Source organism: Carlito syrichta, unplaced genomic scaffold (genome assembly GCF_000164805.1).
Source record: "Carlito syrichta isolate Samal-C Ts95f unplaced genomic scaffold, Tarsius_syrichta-2.0.1 Scaffold306150, whole genome shotgun sequence".
In the NCBI taxonomy this organism is placed as follows: Eukaryota; Metazoa; Chordata; class Mammalia; order Primates; family Tarsiidae; genus Carlito; species Carlito syrichta.
The window spans coordinates 305,239-332,052 of NW_007250246.1; the positions used below are offsets into that span (position 1 = coordinate 305,239).

General features: G+C 41.0%; 1 protein-coding gene across 1 annotated transcript in view; it reads left to right on the forward strand.

Moving 5' to 3' along the window:
- LOC103265255 (Fc receptor-like protein 2) overlaps window positions 1-26,502 on the forward strand; it is a 30,117-nt gene extending 3,615 nt beyond the window's left edge. The window contains exons 3-12 of the mRNA XM_008062950.1: window positions 2,693-2,950; window positions 3,202-3,486; window positions 4,954-5,241; window positions 5,986-6,264; window positions 7,003-7,119; window positions 23,661-23,688; window positions 24,656-24,741; window positions 25,007-25,072; window positions 26,337-26,368; window positions 26,464-26,502. Coding sequence (XP_008061141.1) covers window positions 2,693-2,950; window positions 3,202-3,486; window positions 4,954-5,241; window positions 5,986-6,264; window positions 7,003-7,119; window positions 23,661-23,688; window positions 24,656-24,741; window positions 25,007-25,072; window positions 26,337-26,368; window positions 26,464-26,502 — 1,478 coding nt within the window. The remainder of the gene's footprint in view (window positions 1-2,692; window positions 2,951-3,201; window positions 3,487-4,953; window positions 5,242-5,985; window positions 6,265-7,002; window positions 7,120-23,660; window positions 23,689-24,655; window positions 24,742-25,006; window positions 25,073-26,336; window positions 26,369-26,463) is intronic.
- The last annotated feature ends 312 nt before the right edge of the window (window positions 26,503-26,814 follow it).

Here is a 26,814-nt window from a genome sequence, read left to right on the forward strand (position 1 = left end):
GGTGGCCGGGAGTGGCCACTGCACTCCAGTCTGGGCGACAGAGTGAGAATCTAACTCCAAACAAACAAACAAACAAACAACAAAAAAAGTTTATTTACTCTCCAAGAGAGGAGAGGGACAGATGGTAAGGAAAGCAGCCCAAATGCTTGAGGCTGGGAGGTTATAAAGTTTCTTCAGGAGGGCAGGCAAGCATTCTTGGGTGGGATAACACAGGGGTCATTGCCACGGTGAGGAGGTCATGGTAAAGACATCTTACCTCTGAGTAGATGGATGGGTAGATCAGTCACAGGCACTAAGAAAAAGGGTGGGCCAGTAGCTGGAAGGTAAGTTCTTGGGACAAAGATGTTAGTCTTAATGTCTTGTGACCTAAAAGAATGAGACTGATTGTTCTTCTGGTAAGGGATTATTGTTGTTTGTGTACAAGCCCACCCCATCTCACAGACTTGAAACCTGTTATTTTGTCTGCTCCTGAACTGCAGTCTTGATGGTCTCTTATTCTTCCTTGGCCATCATGAGCTTCATCAAAAAAGACAGTCCTTCTCAATGCTATGAAGAGTCGTAGCTGACTGAGAGGTCCATACGTGCAAGCAGAGTTCTGTGCTTACCTCATAGAATCCTTAAGACAGTCTGATAAGAGGCAAGCACTCTCCACTGCTCCATTTCTCAGATGAGAGACTGAGGTACAGAGAGTAAAGTGCTTTGACCAAGACCACAGAGCTATTAACAACAGACTTTGATTCAAAACACTGTGATATATTTCTTTACCACTAGGCCAAATGGTCTGAGAACTGAAGTCAATCAGTAACCCTTGGTGATGAGTCTATAGCCCTTGGTGATGGCACACTCTCACTGCAATTTCACTTCCACACCTCCCAGCTTTAGCCCCTCTCCTAAGTGGATTCTCTCAAAGAGCAGTAGCCAGGTCACCCTGGGTTCTCACACTTGCTGGTTTGCTGTTATGACTTCAGAGTCATTCACTCCTCACTCTTCTCCACCCTGTAGCTCTGAACTGGGCTGTCTGCCTTCTAACAGGCAGTTTGAGGCCGTGAATAATCCCTAACAACTGACCTCAAAGCTTACCTAGTGACAGCCTTGAGCTTGTGAAGCTGCACATCATTTATTTGCCTTTTCAATTGTGTTTCTAACCATAACACCCTTCCTACCTATCCCCTGACAGCATTCTCTGCCGGAACTTTTCCTGTTTCTGGATGAAGACTGTACAGTCTGTTTGATTGAAAGTCTCAAACAGAGTTCCCATGGGATCTAGTCTACATCTGTGAAGGAGGGCAAAAATCTTGAATTAAGTTGTTTTTGCAATCCATCTTTTCTGCCCTTCTAATGTCATTTTAAAAACGCAAGTAATTCTGGTTCTTCCTAGACAACCAGTAGCAAACCATACATCTTTTTCTCCAAAATTATAATTTTGAATTCCACAAGTCTCCTATGGTTTTTTGACACTGACTCTGAGTGTGTTATGAGTCAGTACACCTCTTATTTGATTGACTTCTGCTTCCTTTCACTACACATTCAAATTCTGACAGCTGTGATACAATTGAACGATAATAGAAGACTTTTACTTGAGAGGTAACTTGGTTTCTCACTGTGAGGTCAATATCTTAACTATAATCCTAAAATACAATGGAGATGTCCTAAACACAGAACATAGTCTGGTACCATAAATAAGATAGGTTACAGGGTGAAACTTAGAAAAACTGTGACCAATCTAATGAAAGTAGCCCCTGGGGAGGACATTTGTCTTTGGCAATGACTTTTTTCTCTATATGACCAGTCTCTAGAAACCGAGTCTTGGATTAAATATAATCTCAACTTCATTATACATTAAATGGATGAGAAAAGCTTTCTGAAAGCATTCAAGTAGAAATTTCTGAGATTTAAAGATATCGGACCATATTCAAGTAACCGGTTTATTCCCTAGTAATCCGGACTGCCTGGTAGTTTTAGTTGGTGAGGCAAGAAAGAAAGACAGGGCTTGAATTTATAACACAAAGCAGAGCTCTGAGGGTTGGATGAAGCCGTGAGGATAGGAAAGTAAAGTACCCACTGAGGACAGTGGTTTCTCCCAACGGAGAAAGCTAAAAATAAGGAGCTTTAGTAGAACACTCTTTCATGCATATATAAAGTTATGTTTACCTTGACACTCTCTGCAATAGACATTTGTGCTCCCCCAAATTTGTGTGTTGAACCCCTAATTCAGTTGTGATGGTATTTGGAGGTGGGGCCTTAGGGAGAAAATGAGACCATAAGGGTGGAGCCCTCATGAATGGGGTGCCTTTATAAGAAGAGGCCAAAGAGCAAGCTAATTCTTTTTCTAGCTAGTTCTTTTAGTTTGTTGTGAAGATACAACAAAAAGTTGGCAGTCTGCAACCTGGAAGAGGGCTCTCACCAGAACCAGGCAATGATTATGGCAAACTCCAGAACTGTGAGAAATAAATGTCTGTTCTTGATAAGTACTCAGTTTATGGCATTTTATTATAGCAGCTGAAACTAAGATGTCCCCTCAGGAAACATGGACTGCAACAAACCCTCAGTAATTAAGGCATGGGTTGGAACTTCCACCTTGTCTAAAGTTGTAGAGGCTATGCTTGGCACCATCTCACTGCCAAGGGAGCAGGTCAGACGTCCAAGTTCTCTGCCGAAATGGAAAATTCAGTTTCCTTCCCTCTCTTGCCAGACAGTCGGACTCTCCTGGCGCCCTCTTCTGTCTATGAAGGAGATAGCATAACTCTGACATGTTATGGAGAAAATTTGAAAATCAAGACGGTGACTTACTACAAGGATACAAAAAAATTAAATTTATCGAAAGGAGTCTTAAGGTTTTCTATCCCAAGAGCAGTTTTGAGCGACAGTGGCAACTATTACTGTACAGTTACTGAGAAAAGACTCTGGTGGTGGACAAAAACTTCAAAAACAGTAAAAATCAAAGTCCAAGGTAAGACCTTTACTCCTGTGGGATGGGCTGGGCAGGGGACCATGGCAGCAAAGTAGGGTGGGTACCCAGTAAGAAAAAGCTGCCCATGAGCCAAATATGGATTAGAGTGGTTTTGACAGCAAGGGAGCTGTGGTGAGTGAGACGTGTCTTGCTCTGAATGTCCTGTTTGCTGGAGTTGGTCTCATCAGGGGCTTTTCAGCAGGAACCCTGGATCTCACTGCTTTGGGGACTGTTGTGACCCTTTTCTCTAGAGTTGTTTCAACATCCTGTGCTGACCGCCAGCTCCTTTCAGCCCACTGAGGGTGTTCCAGTGACCCTGACATGTGAGACTCGGCTCTCTCCACAGAGGTCAAATATTCAGCTCCAATTCTGCTTCTTCAGAGATAGTCATGCTCTGGGGTCAGGCTGGAGCAGCTCTCCAGAGCTCCAGATTCCTGCAATATGGAGTGAAGATGCAGGATATTACTGGTGTGAAGCTGAAACAGTGACTAACAAAGTCAGAAAACAAAGTTTCCAATCCCAGATTCATGTGCAGAGTAAGTATCAGTGGGGCTGAGCCTGGGGAAGAAAAAGAGGAGTCTTGGAGCTCCAGCATGGATTGCTAGTCTTTTTGTTTCTTTGTGCAACTCTTGTCCTTGAGGAAAGAGGGAATTGGACTAGAGAAACTCCTCAGATTACTCCTGGCTTCTCTCTTTTTAAGAATCAGAAATATACTAACCAGTGGTCCCCAACCTTTTTGGCTTCAGGGACTGGTTTTGTGGAAGACAATTTTTCCACAGATGGGTTGGGAGATCATCAGGCATTAGATTCTCATAAGGAGCAGGCACCCTAGATCCCTCACATGTACAGTTAACTATAGGAGCCGTATTCCTATGAGACTCTAATGCCACAGCTGATCTTACTGTAGGTGGGCCTCCTCTTGCCTGGTGTTCATCTCCTACTGTGAGGGCCTGTTCCTAACAGGCCACGGACTGGTATCCGTGTGCAACCCGGGTATTGGGGACCCCTGCTCTAAGCTACTTGCAACCTTTCTCTTCTTTTTCTTTTGAGGCAAAGAAAGAAAAGTTTATTTAAAAGTAAATTAGAGAGAGAAAAAGAAGGAAGAGAGAAGATTCACCTCCCCAAGGTGGGAGAGGGGACCAAAGCCAGGAAGCATGGTGACAATCATAGCTCAAAGAGCACATGGCCACACCAGAGTCTAGCAAGGCAATGGCCCTCTCTTCTTTATTAATTGAGTAACATTCATTGTGCCTTGGCATTTAGCAGTGGACCAGGTACTTTAAAAGGCAAGGCACCAAATCTCCAATGACTCTCCAAATGGCTCCACATGCTAAGATTGCAACATAATTGGACCTATTTAAAGGCGGTGTGGTGTGACAGCATATTGGGCTAAATGAAATGTCAGGTGAGGAGAGAGGTTGTGATTTGGTTGAGGCTTGAAATTGGGAATAATGGAGGAATTGTTATTGGGATTGCTATTAGGAACATTGCCTTCTCTGAGATTAGACTGAGGCTACCAGTGACCCTCCCTGTTCTGTGCAACAGGCATTTGCCAGCATGTGACTCATTCACAAAAATTTGGAAGTTTCCTGTCTCATGAAGTGATATTCAGGGGGCACAAGTCCATGTTTGTCGAATGGACATGTTGCGTCGTGGTGGGGACTGGGCTACAGGTCTCCCAGACAGTGAACATTATACCGGATAGGTAATTTCTGAATCCTAGTTCTTCTCCACACTTTCCCCTGTTTTCGTGTCCCCAGTGTCTATGATCACAAAATCTTTAATTGTCATTTGAAATTAGCCAGGATCAGCGTGAGGACATACAAGTGTCTTTATGCACATTTTTCAAGGATAGTTGTCATGGATTCCTTACCTTTGTAGGGATACTTAAAATAAATGACAGATATCCCCTACTCCTTGGCTTAGACAGTGAAATCAGTCTACCCACTGTTTCCACAGTTTCCCATAGCCAAATTCTCACCTGTTACCTTATATCCATCTAGGAGTCCCCATCTCTAATGTAAGCTTGGAGACTCGAGCCCCTGGGGGCCAGGTGATCGAAGGAGGGGAGCTGGTCCTGCTCTGCTCAGTGGCTGAGGGTACAGGAAACATCACATTCTCCTGGCACAGAGAGGTCACAGGAACCAGTCTGGGAAAGAAGACCCAGCGTTCCCTGTCGGCAGAGCTGGAGATCCCAGTTGTGAAGGAAAGTGATGCTGGCGAATATTACTGCAGAGCTGACAATGGCCATAACCCCATCCAGAGCGAGGTGATGAATATCCCCGTGAAAAGTGAGTTATATTCTCATTCCTCTGTACTAGAAATTCCAGAGTCAAGGTCACAGTAGCCAGGAGTCATATAGAAATTCCAGAAGTTTTCAGGGATCACTTCTGTGGAAAGCTAAAAGCAATTTGAAAATGGGTTACCTTTGCAAGTGATAATGTTTGCTAATTTCTGCTTTTTGTGGAAGGAACCATAAAGGGTTAGTGCATGGAAAAAATCAGGCTGGAGCAACAAATGACCATGTCTCTAGATGAGATCGTAGAATTGATACTTCCCTCAAATTTCTGAATGCCTTATTGAGAAAAGTGCCTCTGATTGTTCTGGTGGGGGTGTGGGAGTGGAAGGAATGCACAATGCCTCAAGGACCAGGCCCCTTGCTGGGATCCTACAATGGGATTTTGTATCTAGAGCAACACCAAAAAAAAACCTCACTTGGGGCCATGGTGGCTCACACCTGTAATCCCAGCACTTTGGGAGACTGAGACAGAAGGATTGCTTGAGCCCGGGTGTTAGAGACCAACCTAGGTAACATAGCAAGACCTTGTCTCTACAAAAAAAAATTTATCTGGGTTTGGTGGCGTGTGTCTGGAGTCCCAGCTATTCAGAAGGCTGAGGCAGAAGGATCACCCGAGCCTACAATGTCGAGGTTGCGGGGAGCCGTGATTATGCCACTGTACTCCAGCCTGAGCAACAGAGTGAGAACTCGATTCAAGAAAAGAAATCTTCTCTGATAACTCCTCTGTGTCTGTCAGTTCCAGTGTCTTGCCCCATCCTTACCCTCAGGGCTCCCAAGGCCCAGGCTGTGGTAGGGGATGTGGTGGAGCTTCACTGTGAGTCCCTGAGAGGTTCTCCTCCGATCCTGTACCGGTTTTATCACAAGAATATCACGTTGGGAAACAGCTCAGCTCCCTCTGGAGGAGGAACATCCTTCAACCTCTTTCTGACTGCTGAACTTTCTGGAAACTACTCCTGTGAGGCCGACAATGGCCTGGAGGTCCAACGCAGCGAGGCGGTACCACTCTCCATCTCCGGTGGGTGGGTGGAACCTGGATCCAGAATATTGTGATTAATGGCTCTGTCCCACCAGTCTTTGTTGGTACCATTCTGGCATTTCAGAAGACAGGTGATGCCCTGGGAAATGTCTGGTGTGTGGGAGTAGAGGGGAAGGTGATCTTAGTGTCTATGTTTCTCTTCTCCTCACACTAATTTGAAGAGTATAGATTATACTTAAATGACTTTTTTCAAAAATGTATATTTATCATTCTTTTCTTTTTTCTGCATGGAATCTTTTTTTTTTATTTTAATTTTTTTATTTTAAACATATTTTTTATTTTAAAATTGTGGGGTACAGTTAAGGGTTAGGTATACAAATATGCATCGTTCAGGCACCCTTGTATATTTGTCATTCTTACATAGTATTGATAAGAAGGTCCAGGCAGGGCGCAGTGGCTCAGTCTGTAATCTCAGCACTTTAGGAGGCCGAGGCAAGAGAATTGCCTGAGCCCAGGGGTCCGAGATCAGCCTGGGCAACTTGGGGAGACCTCGTCTCTACAATAAATAAAAAAATAACCCAGGTGTGGTAGTGCATACCTGTAGTTCCAGCTACTTGGAAGGCTCAGGTGGAAGGATCATGTCAGCAGGTCGAGGTTGTGGTGGTTGTGAGCGTGCCACTGCACTCCAGCATGGGTGACAGAGTGAGACTACAATTCAAAAAAAAAAAGGTCCAAGTCTTTTCTCTTTGAGGCTGAAGTACTGGTGTCTTCCCTTAGGGTCTGGTGGCTATAGAAGAGACCTTGTCACAGCCAGAGCTCTTGGGGGACTGTTTGGTGTCCTTGGTTTCATTGGTGCTGCTTTTCTGTTTTATTGCTGGTCCCACAAAATATCAGGTTGGTATCTACTATTTGTGTTTTCCTTATTTTGCTACGACCTTTTCCATTATAGATATAAATTGAATTTGCAAAAATAAAAATTTTTTTAAAAAGTAAGAAAAGAAGCTGGGCTCAGTGGCTCAGCCTGTAATCCTGTGCCTTTGGGAGGCCGAGGTGAGTGGATTGCCTGAGACCGTGGGTTCGAGACCCTCCTGGGCAACTTGGTGAGACCTCATCTCTACAATAAATCAAAAAATCAGCTGGGCGTGGTAGTGCATGCCTGTAATTCCGGCTATTCGGAAGGCTGAGGCAGAAGGATCGTCGGAGCCTAGCAGGTCGAAGCTGTGGTGGCCAGGAGCGGCCATCGCACTCCAGTTTGGGTGACAGAGTGAGACTCCAACTCAAAAAAAAAAAAAAGTAAGAAAAGAAAACCTTCCAAAATCCAATAACTTCTTCCTTTGCTTCACAATTCTTCAAGTTTCCAGATAATGCTGCCATGCCATTAATTTTATAACAGTTCATTGTTCCCTGTGTGGAGTCACTTGAGATTAAGATATTAACACATTCCTCCATGCTTGACTTACATTAAAAAGTCTAATTATTAAATGTCATTGAATAATTTTCTTTTCAAATTATTTTCAATGGATATAACCAGTTTATATGCAATGGAATAAAAATATAACAAGTGGCTAGCTTTAAAGGAGTCAAAACAACTTAGTATGGTCTTTTTTACTTATCCATTTCTTATTAGTTACACTCTTCATGACAAAAGCACTGACACCTCTTTAAATTATTGGGTCCATGGACCATAAGGGGCCTGTCTTTACCCACAGGCCTGGTGGTTGATGCTGGCTGTAGGTTGGGATCTCCGCTGAAGATCCTCTAGAGCACATGCATGCAGCCTCTCAACGTGGCCTGGGTTTCTTCCCAGTGTGACCGACCTCAAGGGAGTCAGACTTTTAATATGTTGGTCCCAGCTCCAAAAGCAAGTGTGATAGGGAAGCTGCAATGCCTTTTATCAACTGATTTCAAAATTATGATGTTGTGTACGTTTATTTTATTAGGTCCTAGTGTTTCACAGATATTGAATCTTGCTCAGATATAAGGGGCAGAGGGCAGACTCCACCTCTAAATGGGAGGACTGCCGAAGATTCTGCAGCCATATTTTAAAAATTCACCTCCCCTTCATGGATTTCAATCCACGTCTCCAAACTCCACATAACTTTCAAAAGCACAAGCCTCTTGGCTGCCCTCTCTGGAGGGCAAGTGTCCAGTGGAAAAAGTAGTTCTAAAAACCAGGTTTATCTCTCTAAGCCTCTCTTCTTCCTTGTCACAGTAATGTTTCACTATTTTATTATGACTTCAGTGCCCATAAACAGACTGTTAAGAACATTTTGCCCAGCATTTCTAGTTGTTCTTAGTAGAAGGGTTAGTTCAAATTTCTTCATTCACTGGAAACCTAAAGGCATGCACCTTTCATAACCAACACTTTCCTAAAGCTACTGTGTTCATATTTTCAGCATGACTATTATTTTTGCAACATGTTATTTTTAAGATCATGAATTTATTTTATTTTTTCATTTTTTAAACTCAGGTGATATTTATTTTTAAAAAGGATTTTCTTTTGCAAAAGTACTTATAGCTTTGCTAGTATTTGTATGAGTGTGTGAAGTATCATGCAGTCAAAAGATATAGTTTACAAATACATTTTACGGAAAGTATTGATTAGATAAGGTGATGTATACCTGTATGGGCAAAATGAATCCAATTTGGACATTGTCATATCCTGTTCATTTGGAGGCTCTGATTTTTCAGCATTAATAAGATTTTTTAAAAGTAAATTTCCTTAACAATTAATTGGCATGTTATTTACTTCGTAATTCACTAGGCTATTTGTTAGATATAATAGGCTTGGATTTGCATGTGACCATCTGAACTGTAGCAGTGCATTTCAAATGCTGCCTCCAAAATAACATTTCTGTGGAACTTAGGAATCTCTTTCATTTGAGCTTCTTAGTATTTTGTTTACACTTTATATTATGGTCTACACTTCTGCTCTATTTTAAGAAATATCAAGAATTTAGAAAATTCCTCTGAGTTATTTTTTATACTGATCCCTATTCTACCGGTCAAAAACAAACTACCAATGAACCAATTATTGGGTCAATTATGTATGGCAGCTTTACATATATTACCTATTATTACTAAAAGTTGTTTTTCTCTGTATTTTAGAAAAAATATAAGCAGTAAATTTTTTTTATTTTTAAGCGTGTCTTCTATGTTTAACAACAGAAGCAGTTAAGTAGTTTGCTGTGCTCACTCAGTCAGTAGAGGGCAGAGCTAAGACTAGAATCCATTTCTGCCTGACTGAAAGCCTCAGACGTAACTGTTTTTCTCTTGTAAGTTTCACTTATTTCAGTAAAATGTTACTTATTTAACCTTTCAGATACAGACCATATGGGATACTATCAGAATCTCAATGATAACTTTGAAGCTCATGCAGAACACTTTCATACACTTATCCACTACTAGCAAGTGAAAGAAAAAAAATTTTCCATATAGTAAACATTGAAGTCAGTATTTTCTTATCTTTTTAAAAAAAATTTTTGCATACTGATAAGCAACTATAAAAAAAGAAAAATAATAATTTTATTTTATTTTAGACTCAGGGGGCACTTGTGAAGTTTTTTTCCATTACATACAATGCTACAATAAATTTTCTTTTAGATGTCATTTCTTACGTGTCAGTGTATCTGTAGGATTAATTCCCAGACATAAATCTAGATCCAAGGTAGATTAATTTGATGGATATTGTCAGTGTTAGCAGCTGTACCAAATTATGCTTCCATGAGGACATGTCAAGTTCTTTTTTCATGACACACTAGCCACACATATTATAAGCTTTTAATTTGTGTCTGCTTGCTATTTGAGAAACACTAATGCCCTGAGCTTTTATTTATGTTTCTCTTTACTGTGAGCTCTTTATGTCATTTCATCATTTTTGTATTAGATTTTTGGTATTCTTCTTTTAGATGATTTTTTTCACCCTTTTCCCTGTGATATGAGTAGTGAAAATGTTTCCCAGTCTACACCTTGCATTGCCTTTCATGGTGATATTTTTCTATGCAAAAGTTATTTTTATGTGGTCTAACTTATCAATTTTTTATTTTATGGGCTCTTTGTTTTATGGCATATTTTGGAAGAGCTTCCCATTCTTAGATGGTAAAAAAATTTTTTTTCCATATTTTCTTTCAAAATTGAATTTTTTAATATTTATGCTTAAATTTTTTATCTATCCAGAAATGTTTTTGAATAAGTACTAAACTCAGAATCTAACCTTTTTCTTTCAGATAGAGATTTAGTTATTTTTATACGATTTAATTAATAGTATTTTTTCAATAAAATGATGATTTTGTAATATACTATGCTGTTGTGATAGATAAGAAATATACAGTATATTTGGTCTTTTTCCCTAGCTCCTGACACCCAGATCCTAAAATCCTAGGAATTACCTGAGTGTTGAGTGTCTTTAGTATGCTAATGAGATGACTCTTGACTGAGGAACGCCTGGAGAGATTCAGGGTAGGAGCTGGTGCACAGAAAGATCAGCCCTGTGATTAGAGGGATTTAGAGTCTATCACACTCAGTGATCTATCACAGAAACAAACAACAGAGCATGTTCTCACTCATAAGTAGACCCTGAACATTTACCATAATACTATAAGAAAGGGATTGGCAGTAGTGAGATACTGCTGGGGTAGGTGGGTGGGTGGGAGGGAGCACACCATTAATAAGGGTACCTGATCTCAAACCAGGCAAAGTGGGGACCAAAGGGAGGCCCAAACTTTTCCTATATGATGACCACTTGTATATCTAATCCTGAATTGTACCCCACACCTTTAAAATAAAAATAGATTTTATAAAAAGGAAATTTCAGTCCTATTCCTGGGCCTCTGGGAAGGGGAGAGGGTCTGGAGATTGACTTAATCACCAATGGCCAGTGATTTAATCAATCGTGCCTACATAATGGAACCTCTATAACAACCCTAAACAATGGGATCTAAGCCTGGCTCGGTGGCTCAGCCTGTAATCCCGCGCCTTTGGGAGGCTGAGGTGAATGGATTGCCTGAGCCCCGCCTGGGCAGCGGAACCTCATCTCTACAGTAAATCAAAAAATCAGCCGGGTGTGGTAGCGCATGCCTGTAATTCCGGCTACTTGGAAGGCTGAGGCGGAAGGATCGCCGGATCCCAGCGGGTTGAGGCTGCGGTGGCCGGGAGCGGCTACTGCACTCCACTCTGGGTGACAGAGTGAGACTCCAACTCAAAAATAATAATAATCAAAATAAAATAAAATAAAAACAATGAGATCTGGGAAGAATCGGGATAGGTGAATGCATCCATGTGCCAGGATGGTAGAGTGTCCCATCCCCATGAGAACAGAAATTTCTGTGTTCCATACACTTCCAGACCTTACTTTATTTACCATCTCATCTAGCTGTTTCTTTGTATCTTTTATAATATCCTTTCTAATAAACCAGTAATAGTTATGCTGCCGATTGCAAGTTCTGCTACTCATTGCTTGTGGACCAAAATAAACAAGCATGAGATATAGTGAAAGAAAGGTGACCTTATTCCAAAAGCCAGTGGATAAGGAAATGGCTGGGTTCATGCCTCAAATAGATCATTAAAAATTTTTAGGCTAAGGATAGAGGATATTAAGGGGAAAGAATGGAGTGAGCAATATCTGGGAGCAGGACAGGGAGCTGATCTTACTTCCATGATTATCTCAAATCACTGCCCACCTGGAGTGCTGGTGGATATAGTCCTAATTATGAGCAGTGGAAAATTATACCATGAGGTCTCCAGGCTCTGCTGTTACAAGATCAGCCTCTGGAATTTTTCAAGTAGGTACATAATTCAATTAGATAAGGAAAAATAAAGTTTTGAAGTGTAGGCTAAGAGAGAAAAAGACTTAAAATCGTTTCTCAAAAGCTAAAATGCCGGCTACTTGGAAGGCTGAGGCGGAAGGATCGCCGGAGCCCAGTAGGTCGAAGCGGCCACTGCACTCCAGTCTGGGCGACAGAGTGAGACACCAACTCAAAAAAAAAAAAAAAAAAAAAAGCTGAAATGAAAATTTTCAGTTATCGTAACTGTGGCAAAGAGGGGCTAAAAACAGTTAAAACTATTTTTTTAAAGATCAACCTGCAGGCTTCAAACCTGATAGACATGAGGTTGAGAAAACGAAATAACCACAAGGCGTTTTCCTGGAAGTGCAAGATAGTAACCAATTCACAACCTTACCCCCACACCCTCTCTTTGAAGCTATCATTTACAACCCCTACTTGTCATGTATACCCTAGAGACAATTTGTTCATTGAAAATCTGGTTTTAGCCGGGTTCGGTGGCTCAGCCCGTCATCCCGCGCCTTTGGGAGGCTGAGGGGAGTGGATTGCCTGAGCCTGCAGGTTCGAGACCCACCTGGGCAACTTGGCGAGCCCTCATCTCTACAATAAGTCAAAAAATTAGCCGGGCATGGTAGAACGTGCCTGTAGTTCCAGCTACTCGCAAGGCTGAGGCGGAAGGATAGCCACAGGCCAGCAAGTCGAGGCTGCGGTGGCCGGGATAGGCCACTGCACTCCAGTCGGGGCAACAGAGTGAGACTCCAACTAAAAAAAAAAAAGAAAAAAGAAAATCTGGTTTTGCTAAATACCCCCTTGTAAATTACAAAGAAAAATGTATAGCTATACAACTGACCCCCTCCCTTACCTAAGCTAACATATAAAACTCCTCTCCTCTTCCTTGGGTTGCTCAGCCTTGGAGCATTAGCCTGCTGAGTGGCGCTGGCACTAATAAGCCGCTACTTCTTAAGATAGCCTCGGTGTCATGGTCTCTCTATTTTCCCACAACAGTAACTAAAGTGGTTCCCCAAGTTTTGTGACGCATTATAGTAAATTATTGAACCTGAGGAGGAAGTGATGGCAACCCCCAATTTATACCTATTGGGTCAGGAGTATACGAGGCTCAGGACTTGCAGTTGGCATTTAAAGTTGGGAACAAGCCGGGCTTGGTGGCTCAGCCTGTAATCCCGCGCCTTTGGGAGGCTGAGGGGAGTGGATTTCCTGAGCCCGCGGGTTCGAGACCTGCCTGGGCAGCGAGACCTCATCTCTACAATAAATCAAAAAGTCAGCCAGCGTGGTAGCACGCGCCTGTAGTTCCAGCTACTTGGAAGGCTGAGGCAGAAGGATCTCTGGAGACCAGCAGGCAAGGCTGCAGTGGCCGGGAACGGCCACAGCACTCCAGTCTGGGCGACCGAGTGAGACTCCAACTCAAAATAAATAAATAAAGTTGGGAACAGTCCTGTGAGACAGAACCTTAACTTGTGGTATCTGTACTAATTCTTGGTAGTTAATGTTAGAACTGAATTTAAGTGTAGTTAATGGCTTGAGAGTTGGAGAATTAATTTGTATGAGAAAACACATACACACACACACACACACACACACACACACACACACACACACACTCATGCAAATTTGATAACACAGGCTTTTGCATAAAAAAGCTTAGATATACTAAATATGTTATACTATTCTGAACTAATTTTGATCCCATATTCTGTTTGTGTGTGTGTCAATGTAAGAGAGAGAAAGTGTGTGTGTGTGTGTTTGTATGACTTTTATGCTTTTGTTTTATAGCAGTACATATTTTTCCTCCATTGAGGTTGTTCCTGTCAGAACTCTTCTGGATATGATTGTTTATTTTTCTTTACAAGCAATATTATCAGCTTCTCTCAAAAGAGTTAATATTTTCACCAGGATTCTCTTAAATGTTTAGAACAATTAAGGAAGAATTGACATTTTTATGATGTGGAATTTTCCTATCCAAGAGTACATCTTTTGTTTTTTTCAGTAGTTTTTGAGTCATACCATTTTTGGAATTTACTTATGTAGGCTTTGTTCATTTCTTGCTAAGTTCAGTCTTAAGAATGTTATTTATCTATTTATTGATTTTTTGCTATTATAATTGCTTCATTGACCAAGAGTATTTTTTGAGGCAATCATAAAATTTGACTTTTTAAAAATCTCCCTCTTCCCAATGTTTATTCACACTCACTCTATGGAGCTTATATTTTCCCTGTCCTGGCTGAAATCTCAGACAGGCCCCTTGTCTATCCACTTACTCCTATATAACTTTAAGCAAAGAACAACAACAGCAGCAGCATTTCTCCAAAAAGTCCTTGTTTAGTAATCAGTGAGTTCCATCCCATTGTTGCAGGAAAATAGAGAGACCATGACACCTAGGCTATCTTAGGAAGCAGCTATCTTAGGAAGTAGTTGTTTATTAGTTTTGGTGCAACCTAGCAGGCTAATGCTCCAAGACTGAGTCACTCGGGGAAAGAGGAGAAGGGTTTTATCTGTTAGTTTAGGTAAGGGAGAGAGTTGGGTTGTATGGCTATACATTTTTCTTTGGAACTTACAAGGTGGTATTTAGCAAAACCAGATTTTCAATGAACAAATTGTCTCCAGGGTATACATGACAAGCAGGAGTTGTAAAACAATAACTTCGCAAAGAGAGGATGTGGGGTAAGGTTGTGAATGGATTGCTATCTTGCATTTCCAGAAAAGCAACCTTTGACTATTTGATTTTCTCAAGCCCCATGTCTAGCAGCTCTGGAGCTTGCCAGTTGATTTTTAAAAGGAATGATTTTAACTGTTTTTAGTTCCTCTCTGCCACATTCCCTCTTTTGATGCTCTACCCTTTATGTGTTAAAAGCATCATCTTTAATTTGGTGCATTAACATTATGTGGGCCACAGTTTTTTGCTTAACAACTGTTTTCACAAAGGTAGAGATGGAGCTTATAATTACTGGGGCTCTGCAAGGGAGGGAAATGTAGCAGGAAAAATAGAGAGATCATGACACCGAGACTATTATAGGAAGTGGCACTTTATTACGCTGGCCATCCCAGCGGGCCGAGGGTTTAATCGAACGCCCCAGAATAGAAGAAGTGGGGTCTTATACCCTTGTTTAGGTAAGGGAGGGGGGTCGTGTTGAGTGATTACATATTTCCTTTGGAATCTTACAAGGTTGTACTCAGCAAAATCAGATTTTTCAAAGAACAAATGGTTTCCAGGAACTGCAGTCTTGTAAACTGTCAACTTCAGAAGGGGGGTTTTAGATAAGACCCTTTTCCATTTCCATGAAATGGTCAGTCTCTGGGCCATTTGGCCTTTCTTAAACAAAACCTGCCAGGCACAGCCAGGCAGGTCTTTAAAGTTGCAACTTGCCTTTCAAAAGGAAATACCTCTAACTGCTACCACCCCCTTTCTGCCACTAGGCTAGTGGGAGTCATTCTCGGTGATTGCCATGAGGCCAACTGCTGATCCCGAAGCAACTACATGCGTTTATTCACTCAATTATACAAGAAATATACTTGAGCATTTGCCGCATCCTGCCACAATAAGACATGAACCCAACAATAGGATTAAAGATCTAATAATGTATTTAAATCCTTCCAGAACATGTTTTTAAACCAATTGCCAATTTTTATGCCATGCCATTTTTGTACTGGGACATGGGCAAGCTTTTTAATATAAGAAAGAACAGAAATACTAGTGAGTCCTTTTTCCAACATGTTCAAGTCAGTCCTATAGCAAATAAAATGACAAAGAGTATAGCACTTGGCAAATGCAAAGACTGACAAAGCAAAACAGTAAGGTCTGCTAAATTCTCAAGCTGAATTCTCAAGTTTCTGCCGTGACTATTGGCAGAAGCTGGACCCAGCCTAAATGAGTTTTTGGCCTGATGCCGAACTCTTCCATAGCAGACTCTCCTATTTATCCCCCTTTGTGGCTTTATAGAGGGGTTTTGCCATGCTGGAGAAGTTAGGTATTCAAATTTTATAGACCTTGCAGCCCCCCAAACTTCTGGATTTAGTGCTGGGTAATTGGGACTGGTATTGAACACACTGCCTGTTTTAATGGGCCATTGCTGCAAATTAATCCTTGTTAGGTTATTATTATTAGCTGTTTGACTTTTCATTTTGAACTCTTGAATGTACACATTTAAATGCTTTCAGTTAGTCCCCTGGAGGGGTGAGACCCAGCAGAGAAGCCCAGAGGCTCCTGAGACTAGAAGTTGCCCGCAAATTTAACAATTTGGGTAATAGACTAGCATAGAAATAGACCCACTTTAAATACACATTCGGTACTCAAATAACAGCTTTAAGTCCTATACCAGTTCTACTGTCCACTGAGGCTGTTGCTCTGGTCTGGGAACAGGGTCTCTTTGTTTAGGTGTATATTTTTTCATTCAGGAACGGTGTATTCAAGGTTTGATGTTTGCAGGCTTTTAATGCAGTAGTCGAGTGATGACTAGGATGCCATAGGATCCCTTTTTCTTTTCTTGCAGCTGTTGGTTGGGTTTCTTTTCTTTCTAATCTTTTAGTAGCACCTGCTCCCCTGGGTGGAAGGGATGTCTGGGTTCTTCATGATCCAGGAAGTTTCTAAGGGAAGCAAGCTTATGAACTGTGATTAAAATTTGTTTTAAATGGACAACATATTTTCTTATGAGCACCTATGTTTATGGCCTTATTTTTTTCAGAAGTGTAGGCTTATCATAAACAATTTCAGAGTTACTTAAATTCATCCCATTTTAGGGACTGACTTGGATTCTGAGCAATGCAATACTAAATAACTATGTTCAGTTTGCTTGTATCTCCAAAAGATTCCTGGTTATTATTATGCTAAACTGCAAATTGAAAGATTGAACTGACCTAGTCCAACATTTGATGGAGTATTTTTTTTTTTTTTGGATTTGCTGAGAGGTGGGGTAGTAGGCTGCCGCTTGGTCTGCAGTAGAATGTAATTTTTTAAATGTCTGAACACCTCCTAAAACTTACCTATGGGAAATTTATTTGTCTAGACTGTGCTAGCTAACCTGCCTTAATTATTCATTTTTTGAGAGATTTTTGATCCCATAATTATATGGGGTGCTGAGGGGTGAAGGCTCATTTTCTGTGGCTTTTTCAGAGCTGACTTGGGGGTCCAGATCTGTTTTAGCAGTGGCATCATTTGCAAGCACTGGCCAAAATTCTTGCAAGACCATTATGTGGGCATGAAACTGCTGAATTCTGGCTTAATAAAAGGAATAAATGAGGGAAACCCCTCCTCCTTCAAGCAGTAGAACAATTAAGCAAAGCCAGGTATACAATTTGACAATTTTAGGTGGTGGCTGATTATCTTTTTGTACAAAGGCTACAAGGCCTGAGTTTACCAGCATAACTTAAATGATAAAATTTCTGTGACTTTATTATAAGTGCCAGCATTTGGAGCTTTTAATGTATTTCTGGACTACAGTGGCAGCCTGACAGATTGTTCTAGACTACAATTTGAATCAGGTACTCGAGTGAATTTTGTATAAGATTTGAAGAGGAATCCGAAAATGTTTGGAGACTTGCACCCAGAAAAGACTTTATTATGTCTAGATTGTTTATAGAATTTTTCTTATACATTTTTTCATAAACCTCTCACCACTTTTGACATGCTCATATCAATTTTTGACATGTTTGAACCTTCTATTTTTGTCCTATACTTTTTTATTTTTAGATAACTATTTCATTATAGGACAGAAATTTACCATACAAGATCCCTTTTTTAGATAAAATTATTAGTATTTTATATATATTATATATATATTTTACCAAAACCACATTTGTACAACAACTTTTTATATCTTTCATTTGCTTTTTGCTTTTCTCCTTTATATCTTTTATAGATAACTTTTACAGTCATAATTTGAATTAATCTTTTGGTAGCTTCTGATTAGAGGTTAGGTGAATCATTTAACTCTTGGAATACCTTTAACTCCCACTAGAGAGCAGGTGTCAGGAGAAAGAAGTTCAGTATGAGCACAAGGGCTAAAACTTAGCCTTAGTATTAAATCAAGATACTAATTTGGACCCCAGTCACATTCATACAGACCCAAGGATTCTCTGGGGTGATGGCAAACAGAGTGCTGGACTGGGCCGTGGCCCACTGGGCCTCTTCAGTCAATGGCCACCATCACCAAGTTAGGTGTTCCCCCCACCTTCAGGAGAGGCCACACTGCCTCTTCCATTGGCCTTTGGCCTTTTAGTCTGCATGTTGGACAAGGTCCTGGGGGCTTAGGCCATCAAGAACAATTGTGCTTCAAATGCCCAAGCTGACCACATTCATAGCAACTGATATCATCCCCCTTAGCAGGTCTATTCTTACCAGGTCTCTTTTGAATGGCTGGAGCCTTGTCATTAATGGCAACTGCCATAGGTTTGTTTACTTTTCCTCTCACTGGTGCCCATTCTGGAGTCCTTCTTTTTTTTCCTTAATGTCTTAGTTGTTAAGAACTTCAGAAGTTTTCTGTAATTGGGAGTTTGGTATTCATAGTCAAGCCTCTGTGAGTTGGGAATTTAATATTCAATAGGATATAATCTTGTTTGCAAAGTAGTGAAATCAAATTTTTAAAAATGCCTCTACATACAGAACTTCTGACAATTTCCCTTCATGTCTACAAAGTGAATTTAATTGCCAGATAGTATTAAAGAAAAGTCTTGTTTCTTTCCAAACCTCATTATCTGTTAACTTGTAGTGAGTCCAAATTTAATTTAAATAACAAACTAATTTTATTTTTTATTTTTTATTTTTTATTGAGTTGGAGTCTCACTCAGTTGCCCAGACTGGAGTACAGTGGCCACTCCTGGCCACCGCAGCCTCAACCTGGTGGGCTCCGGCGATCCTTCCACCTCAGCCTTCCAAGTAGCTGGAACTACAGGCACGCACTACCACACCCAGCTCATTTTGATTTATTGTAGAGATGAGGTCTCGCCAAGTTACCCAGGTGGGTCTCGAACCCTCTGGCTAAGGCAATTCACTCACCTCAGCCTCCCAAGGCGCAGGATTACCGGCTGAGCCACTGAGCCTGGCTTAATTTTTTTTTAAACCTCATAATTTTAATTTGCTCCAACTATTTAAAATCTGTACCATTGGGGTATCTGAGGGTACAGATTATTACACATTTTTAAATTGATGTTTCTTGAAAATCTAGAATTTGCCTTTGAACACTTGTAATTTATTGTGTCTAGTATTTCACCAGTCCCTCAGGAGAAATACTGAGCTTAGCAAGGTGACTTAATCAGGTGGGAATGCCAGTTTCCATGCCTCATTATTTCCTGCAAAGTATTGATTATGATCTTAGGCAAGACCTAAACCTTTAGAAACAGACTTACTTCCAGTCAACCTGGCTTTTAACATTTGCCAGAGAAAGATTACTAGATTACAAAATTATTTTTTTCAAGGTTAGCTTCAACTTGTGCTGAGTTAACAAAAGGCAAGCAGCATACAAGAGAGATTTCTATGTTTATTTACAGGTGGATTAGAATGAACTCCTTCAGAATTCATGACAGAGAATGCAGGGGAAGGAGGAGGGTATGATCCCAGGAAAGAATTCAAGATAACTGGTAGCATTTCACATACATGGTAGGCAACTTTCACACATCCTTGACAACAAAAGACAGGAATTTTAAGAGTGTTGATGGGTTGGGAGAAACACCACACAAATAAATGGAGACAGGAACACTTAGGAAAACATAAACTGACATAAAAGAAACGCACTATTCAAGTTTTTAAAATATGACATGTCCCATTAAACAAAGCATAATAAACCAACCATCTTTTTTAGCAAATTCAAAGACGGCAGACACATCCAAATAAGGGAACAAGGAGTATGGGAAACATTTGTATCATTTTCCTCTAGTCATACTTCTCTTGGAGATATTTTACACACCTCTTAGCAATTGGCAGGTTGGTACAAACCCCCAAGCCAGACCGACCCTATGCGGAACCCTTCCACTGTCTGTCTCATTCACATGCAATCACACAGCACATTCTTCAACCTTCCACCCTAATGCTAGGAGTCAATGGGTTCATCTCTAGACCGTGTTTCCTTCCATTGCCTTTCAGCCCTTTCCTTCAGAGGTGGAAGACTATTAGTGGACTCCAGGAGGTGATTAAACTCCCCTTCTGCCATCTACTGGCAGGTCTATGAAAAGGCCCTTGCACCTACCCTTTCCATCAGGTGGTTGTCCTGTCCTTTCCATCAGGTGGTCATCCTTACACCAGTCCCTCACCTCCTTGGGTCCCTGTTGTGCTTTTGGGGTCTGAGCCTCAGTGCGCTGGTAGGGGCTTCCCTCCTACGGATCAAACAGTCCGTTGCATGCCAGGTGAGATTGCCTCACCCATCGCCCCAGAGGTCATACCCCAATGACAAAGGAGGTGGAACACACTGTCTCCAAACTCTCCTTTCCCAGTCAATGCATCAAGAAATGTTGCAGGAAAACAGAGAGACTGTGACACCAAGGCTATCTTAGGAAGTAGCGGTTTATTAGTGCTGGTGCGACTCAGCAAGTTAATGCTCCAAGACTGAGCAACCCGGAGAAAGAGGAGAGGGGTTTTATCTGTTAGTTTAGGTAAGGGAGGGGGTTGGGTTGTATGGCTATACATTTTTCTTTGGCATTTACAAGGTGGTATTTAGCAAAACCAGATTTTCAAAGAACAAATTGTCTCCAGGGTATACATGACAAGCAGGGGTTGTAAACGACAACTTCACAAAGAGAGGATGTGGGGTTAATTAAGGTTGTGAATGGATTAACATTTTGCATTTCCAGGAAAACGACCTTTGGCAATTTGGTTTTCTCAAGCCCCATGTCTAGCAGATCTGGAGCTTGCCAGTTGATTTTTAAAAGGAATGATTTTAACTGTTTTCAGCCCCTCTCTGCCATACCATGTAATAATGATTAAAAGCTCTCTGGAATGCTAAGTGAAGGTACTTACCTCTCACCTCCATCTCAGACCCTCTCAGGTCAGCTTTCTGCTGTGCAGAAGAGGCCCTGGCCAGATGCTACTCTCTATCCTCAACTTGCTTCCGTTTTTGAAGCCTGAATATTTGCATTGATTTCCTCTGGCTCCCAAAGCAGCTGGCTCTCCAAATTTGCTAGGTTAAGCCAATCGGCTCCTATTTTGAGGGTGTGTTTATGAATTTCTCAAAACCCTCAGCTGGGAACATTGATTACTCTTTGTGTGGTGCAGAGATTCATTTTTCTCCAGTCAGGTACTTGATGTATCTCCTCAGTAATCTAGAGCTTCCTTCCCCTTCTCTTCCACCTTCACTGTGGACTCCCTAGTCCCTCCAGGCTGTCCTGGCCAGATTCTGAAATGCTTCAAACTGACTCTCTCTTCCACAGGACTCACATAGAGTCTACAGGAAGCACTCACACACTCTTTAAATCCACCTGTAGAAATGCAGCTCCTGCCTCAGACAGATGACCGTAGCTTCCCTGAAATGAATGTTCCTTTATCTGCTTTTCAGGAGAAAGTTTCCTTCTTAGGATTCCATGGGCATGTGTTCACTTTTGACATCCTTTCCCTGACCAAGAGGGTCTTAATGATCTCTTCAGCTTGACTATAGGCCTCTCGTCTTTTTAGAGAATAAAATACTTTAAAAAACTTGCAATTGTAAATTCTTTCTCTGCCTCTTTGAAATATAAATCTCCCAGATTTGTGTCAATTTTACAATCCAGGAATGTCTATCTCAAGGACTTGGGAGCCACCCCTTTGAATTATAATCATCTAGAAAGATAAGACCTCTATCTCTTAGAATTATTATTTGGTCTATACATTTTGCTTTCTAATTCTAGCACTCTGCTTTTTATCTTTGCTACTGTCTTCTGTTTTTGTTAGCCTTATATTGAACAAATTAGATATGTGAGTAATTTGTTTTCCTTTTTCTTATACATTTATACATGAATTCAATTGCTTTAGACTTGCTTCCATTAAATGTATAGGTTATAGGCATATCTAGATTTTTTTCATAGTTTTGTTATGAATTACCAGTTTCATTGTGATCAGAGAATATGATTTATAGCATGTATACTGTTTTTGGAATGTTTTTGAGATTTTTTTCTATGTGAACCAACATGTCATCAATTTTTATTATTATTCATGAATGCTTAGATAGTCGGTTAAAGCCCCTTTTAAAAATAATTTTCTTGGTGGCTCAGCCTGTAATCCCATGCCTTTGGGAGGCTGAGGTGAGTGGATTGCCTGAGCCCACAGGTTCAAGACCCGCCTGGGCAACTTGGTGAGACCTCATCTCTACAATAAAATCAAAAAATCAGCCGGGCATGGTAGCGCATGCCTGTAATTCCGGCTACTTGGAAGGCTGAGGCGGAAGGATCGCTGGAGCCCAGCAGGTCGAGGCTGCGGTGGCCGGGAGCGGCCACTGCACTCCAGTCTGGGCGACAGAGTGAGACTCCAACTCAAAAAATAAAAGTAAAAATAAAAATAAAAATAAAATAATTTCTTCAAGAAAGAGTTGCTAGAAGCATGTACACTGATTTCATACTTATTTGAATATTTTTGTCTTATGCTTGAATGACAGTTTGCTTTCGTAGAAAATTTTGAGTTTATTTTTTCCTCAAAGACCAAACAAGATAATTATAAAGTTTTTCCTTCTCCTTGGGAAACTAAAGTCAGCATAGTCTTCTAGCACTGTTTTCTGGGAAACCTAATAAAGTGGAGAAGCTGGCTGAGTAACTAGCATCTTTTTTCATGATTGGTAAACTGCATCTATACTGGCAGGATTCTGACCAGGATTTTAAGGGCCTGGTGGGAAGTACAAATGGGGTATCCTCAAGTACAGTGCAATTCTTGAAACTGAACACATTTCTTATAGTGATGCCCTCTGGAAGTTACACTCACACACTCAGGGGTGTTAAAAGAGGTACTGATTTCTAAGAAGCATAAAGCATTTGAGCCATTTATACCCATCTCTGTGACCTTACTTCCTGAGCTATTAAAATTTCCCTTAGATCACTATGAGGATTCCCTCTGAATACACACCGGATATATTCATGCTGATATGCTGTGCTTTCTGTTCTACTTCTCTCCGCAAAGTTGAATGGTGCAAGAGACAGTCTAGTGTGCATTATAAATGTCAATATCAAGTCTAAAGCCAAGACCACTGATATATACTAGAGTTGAAAATATCAAAGCATTGAAAAAAATAAGAATGATCATGTAAAGTCTCAAACAGAAAAGTAGTAAAGTCTTCTGTTAAATCCAACAACAGTTAAAATACATTGTATTTTACAATAATTAAAACAGCACTGGAGAGATTTTAAAACAGAAAAGAATAGGATAATGGCAAATTGAAAATAATATACCCCAGCCTTGTACAGGAACATGAATAGAGACAGTAGAAAAGAATAGAAACTCCAGAAACAGTGACCAAACCATGCGGGGTTGGCATTTGAAGTGACATTTCAAATTAGTTGGAAAAAAGAATGAACGATTCTATTAATAGCTAATTAGTGTTGGATTAAATAAGTAGCCATTTAGATGGAATACAACTGGATTACTATTCTATATCCTATATTTTACCAGTCGATTATATTTGGTTAAGTACTGTCAAAGCTTGAAGAGATAAAGTTTCCTCCTCTGACATGAATGTTCTTTTATCTGCTTTTCAGGAGAAAGTTCTGCCACTAATGCACCCAGGTGAGAACTCTTTCTAGTAAAAATTTCAAGTCTCAAGGACTCCTTTATTCACAGTTTTTTGTTTGTTTGTTTATTTGTTGGAGAGACAGGGCCTCACTCTGTCATATAGGCTGGAGTGCAGTTGCATAAGCATAGCTCACTGCAACCTCCAACTCCTGGGCTCAAGCATCCTCCTACCTCAACTTCCCAAGTAGCTAGACTACAGGGCATACACCACTATGCCAGGTTAATTTTTTTGATTTTTCATAGAGTTGAAGTCTCACTACGTTGCCCAGGCTAGTCTTGAATTCCTGGCCTTAAGCAATTCTCCCACCACAGTCTTCCAAAGTGCTATGCTTGCCAGCATGAACCACAACTGGCCTATCCACCGTTTTAAATACCTATTATTCCTCTGCGCATAGGACTCAAGGCTATTTGATTACATGATATCTTTCTATAATACTCATGACTCTACTTCATTCCATTTATACTACCAGAACACTATCTTAGGGTAGGCATGACTCTAGGTGTTACCTTGTATAGTATCAAATGTGTTTAAATTAATTTGCTAATTCATCTATTCAAGATTATTGAGTACCCTTATAATAGATGAGTAAGTTTTTGTTAACTATTTAGAAGAGTGAAAGTATGCATGAAATACAGTTTATTTCCTTAAGAGACACACTGTTTTATAGGGATGGGCAGAATGTAAAGAAGAGTGAACAGATAAAGTAATGAGAAAAAGGAGGTGAAGTTCTATGAGAGTTTATAAGAGAAAAAAAAAGGTCAATAACTTAAAAAAAAAAGCCAAAGATGAAGAACAGACATTTTTTACCAAGCCATCAGAGTCTATACAAAGGGTCATCCAACCATCCAACCAGAGAGTTATGCCTACCTGGCTTCTACCTGCTTTCTGTCCAACCTGTCTTCTTTCTGCTTTCACTCACTGCCCTGGGGACTGTCATGCAGTTAGTTCACTTTCTCACAGAGGTGCTTCCAGCCCCAACCTTCAAGAGTTCACCCACTCCAGTCCACTCCCAGCCATGGAGGAGCTGCAGCCAGTGTATGTCAATGGTGAGTCTCCCCACTGGGAAGGGCTCTGCAACTGAGGCAGACAGGGAAGAAGGGGCAGGAGAAAAGATCATGAGGTGGTCTAACCATTCAACCCCTAAGGCCCAGCCGCTCCCAATAAATACATGACTCCCTCAGAATCATTTTGGGATTGGGAGAAAGATATAGTTATGAAGCTTTTTGTCACGAAGCAGGAGACTGGGAAGATGTCTGTAAAGTTTGAACTCTTGACTACAAACATCTGTGAACTCTGGTTTTCCCCCTGCAGTGGACTCTGTAGGTGTGGATGTGGTTTATTCCCAGGTCTGGAGCAACGAGCAGCCAGGAGACTCAGGTGAGAAACTGCAAAGTAGTTCTTATCAGATGCATCCTCCCAGGAAAGTGGTGTATTATATGCAACAAAAGCTTCAATATATCACTTGCCCTTGGTATGAAATCTGTAGATCCAAGAGGGAGGAAGAGATACCTGGAGACAGGCTCTTGTGGAAAAACTGAAATAAAATGCACAATAGGCAGATGGCCCCATGAGTCTGCATCTGAATGGGATTAGATAGTCAGGGAGAACCTCGGATACAAGGCAAAGGGAGGATATTAAACAAGAGAGGGAACATCTGAAGTCCAGGAGAAATTCTCTCAGTTGAAGAGGATCATTGAGGCACCTCTTTTAAAGGACTTACAGTTTGGGGACGGGATAACTAGAATTGCCAAATGAATCAACCTGATCTAGAGAACTTCCACTTTGACACATCACTTTGCAGGAGCTGAGGTGATAGTTCTTCAAGCTTCCACCTCAGTGGCCTTGAAACTGCAACCCTAAAAGCTGGCTTTTGGTCTGGGCTCCCAGCTGTCCTTTATGGACCAGTGACTGTAGCTCAAATGATTTCCTTGTTGGTTGTCATCTAGCTACTCTCCTCTGAGCCTCTGAAATCGGTTCCTCTGCTAATCTTGCTTAGAGTTGTGCCATTGCATGTTTGTATAGAGTGCCGGTTACCTTACCATTCTCTTTCTTTGTCTGTGATCAGTGCAGCAGAATCAAAAAGACAGTCATCTTTACTGGATGTTCATCTTTCAAGTCCTCTAGGTATCCATCTGCAGTTAGGAGAAAGAAGGAGATTCAGTCCTTATGCATACGTGGCAAGAAGGGAAAAGGAGGCAGACATCACTGGGTAGCTCCTGCAGCCAGACTCAAACTGCAGTGTGACTCAGGAGCTGTCCTCTCTTATCTATGCCTCCAGTTTTCTTCTAGATAGTGAGATGAACACCTGTGGTTGGTTAGCTAAGGAACATGGAAGAATGACAGGAAAGTGAGCCCTGACAGAGTATTGTAATAGAGAAGCCAAAAGGAATAAAAAAATGATAAGGTCAATGATCCATGAGAGAGGAAGGGCTTTGTTATGTGTTGATGGAGGGCTTGGAAGATGGATGGAGTCTTAAAGGGACTTCAAAATGAGAAACATTAAAAGAAGATTTTGCAGAAGGACTGGAGAAAATGGAATTCCACACATTAAGCATATCAGTTCTATGTCCTAGGGCATAATGTCTGAGAGTGAAGCCTAAGTAGGAACCCAAGAGCTCAGTACATTTTTTTTCCTCTGCAGCAAACACTGGAAGGACATTTCTGGAGAACAAGGTGAGCTAGACTCTTTGAAAGATCTCTAAGCTCCTTCTTTCATCATGTTCTTTCTCTTGATCACTTAGCTCCTTACTCCTGTGTGTTTTTCCCAGGACTTCCAAGTCATCTACTCCTCTGTCAAGAAGTCATAACACTTGAAGGAATCAGAGAGGAAGATCAACAAGAAGAATGGGAAATCACTAAGAATTGCCACAAAGTGCTCATGTCTCATCACCTGACACAGCCAGAATCTACTTCATGGGCCACCTCATGTCATCATTTTTGTTCTCACCCTGTTTTTTCCCCAGTATTTTCTTTTATTCATTAAATATTTATTGAACTGCTACTACACCCCAGTCACTGTGCAAGGAAATTATTTCCACTATCTTCTCTTAAGCTATCAATGTGTAAAGTGTTGAGAAAAGAAGAATAAACAAGAGAGAAAAGGTCTCACCTTTACCTAC